The 1,666-nt window shown below is 68.4% G+C and overlaps 1 protein-coding gene across 1 annotated transcript in view; it reads left to right on the top strand.

Moving 5' to 3' along the window:
- Positions 1-5: 5 nt before the first annotated feature.
- Positions 6-1,666, top strand: part of LOC130587027 (band 3 anion transport protein-like) — a gene marked incomplete at its 5' end in the record, with an annotated part of 7,954 nt that continues 6,293 nt past the window's right edge. Inside the window, 3 exons of the mRNA XM_057387978.1 lie at positions 6-237; positions 345-551; positions 1,651-1,664. Coding sequence (XP_057243961.1) covers positions 6-237; positions 345-551; positions 1,651-1,664 — 453 coding nt within the window. The remainder of the gene's footprint in view (positions 238-344; positions 552-1,650; positions 1,665-1,666) is intronic.

The raw sequence follows: 1,666 nt of genomic DNA on the forward strand, positions 1-1,666 counted from the left end.
CACTGAGCCCCCGGCCCGCCCCGCAGGTTTTCCGCCGTGACGCTTACCTGGCCGAGGCGCGGCAGGACCTGCTGCGGGGCGTGGAGGATTTCCTGGACGCCAGCATCGTCCTGCCGCCCTYCGAGCCCCCGAGCGAGCAGCTCCTCCGCGCTCTGGTCCCGCTGCAGCGGGAGCTGCTCCGCCGGCGCTACCAACCCCTGGAGAAACTGCACATCGAGGATTTCCACAAAGATCTGGGTACGGCAGCGASTTCCCCGCGGATTCCCGCATCCCCCGTGCCCGTGGCTGGCGGGACACCCGCCTGGCACCCACGGGTCCCCCATGGCCACCTGGTGTGTCCCCAGGGCCGGGCGAGCCGGTGGCGGCGGACGATGACGATCCCCTGCGCAGGACGGGGCGGCCTTTCGGGGGGCTGGTGCGGGACATCCGCCGCCGGTACCCCAAATATCTCAGCGACATCAAGGACGCGCTGAACCCGCAGTGCCTCGCTGCCGTCATCTTCATCTACTTCGCGGCGCTGTCACCCGCCATCACCTTCGGGGGCTTGCTGGGTAAGGGGAGGGACCGGCTGGGGACACGAGAGGCGATGGCGATGTCCCCACGATGGGAGTGAGCAGGGGGTGNCAATCCCGGTGCTCCGGGGGGTTATTGGGGTCAGCAGCCCCCAATCCCGGTGCTCCGGGGGGTTATTGGGGTCAGCAGCCCCCAATCCCGGTGCTGAGCGGTGTGGGGTGGGCTCAGCAGCCCCCAATCCCGGTGCTCCGGGGTGTGTGATGGGGTCAGCAGCCCCGATCCCGGTGCTCCGGGGGGTTATTGGGGTCAGCAGCCCCCAATCCCGGTGTTCTGGGGTGGTTATTGGGGTCAGCAGACCCCAATCCCGGTGCTCCGGGGGGGTTTTGGGGTCAGCAGCCTCCAATCCCAGTGCTGAGGGGTGTGGGATGGGCTCAGCAGCCCCCAATCCCGGTGCTCCGGGGGGTTATTTGGGTCAGCAGCCCCCAATCCCGGTGTTGAGGGGGTTATTGGGGTCAGCAGCCCCCGATCCCGGTGCTCCGGGGGGTTATTGGGGTCAGCAGGCCCCGATCCCGGTGCTCCGGGGGGTTATTGGGGTCAGCAGCCCCCAATCCCGGTGCTGAGGGGTGTGGGATGGGGTCAGCAGCCCCGATCCCGGTGCTGAGGGGTGTGGGATGGGGTCAGCAGCCCCCAATCCCGGTGCTGAGGGTGTGGGATGGGGTCAGCAGCCCCCAATCCCGGTGTTCTGGGGTGGTTATTGGGGTCAGCAGCCCCCAATCCCGGTGCTCCGGGGTGTGGGATGGGGTCAGCAGCCCCGATCCCGGTGCTGAGGGGGTTATTGGGATCAGCAGCCCCCGATCCCGGTGCTGAGGGGGTTATTGGGATCAGCAGCCCCCGATCCCGGTGCTGAGCGGTGTGGGATGGGGTCAGCAGCCCCCAATCCCGGTGCTCCGGGGGAGTTTTTGGGGTCAGCAGCCCCCAATCCCGGTGCTCCGGGGGGTTTTTGGGGTCAGCAGCCCCGATCCCGGTGCTGAGGGGGTTATTGGGATCAGCAGCCCCCGATCCCGGTGCTGAGCGGTGTGGGATGGGGTCACAGCGCTGTCCCCCACCCCAGCACCCACCATCTCCGCTCCCCATCAGGTGAGAAGACCAAGGG

This window comes from Malurus melanocephalus, unplaced genomic scaffold, assembly GCF_030028575.1.
Source record: "Malurus melanocephalus ecotype Western Australia unplaced genomic scaffold, MMel_1.1 scaffold_1468, whole genome shotgun sequence".
Classification (NCBI taxonomy): domain Eukaryota; kingdom Metazoa; phylum Chordata; class Aves; order Passeriformes; family Maluridae; genus Malurus; species Malurus melanocephalus.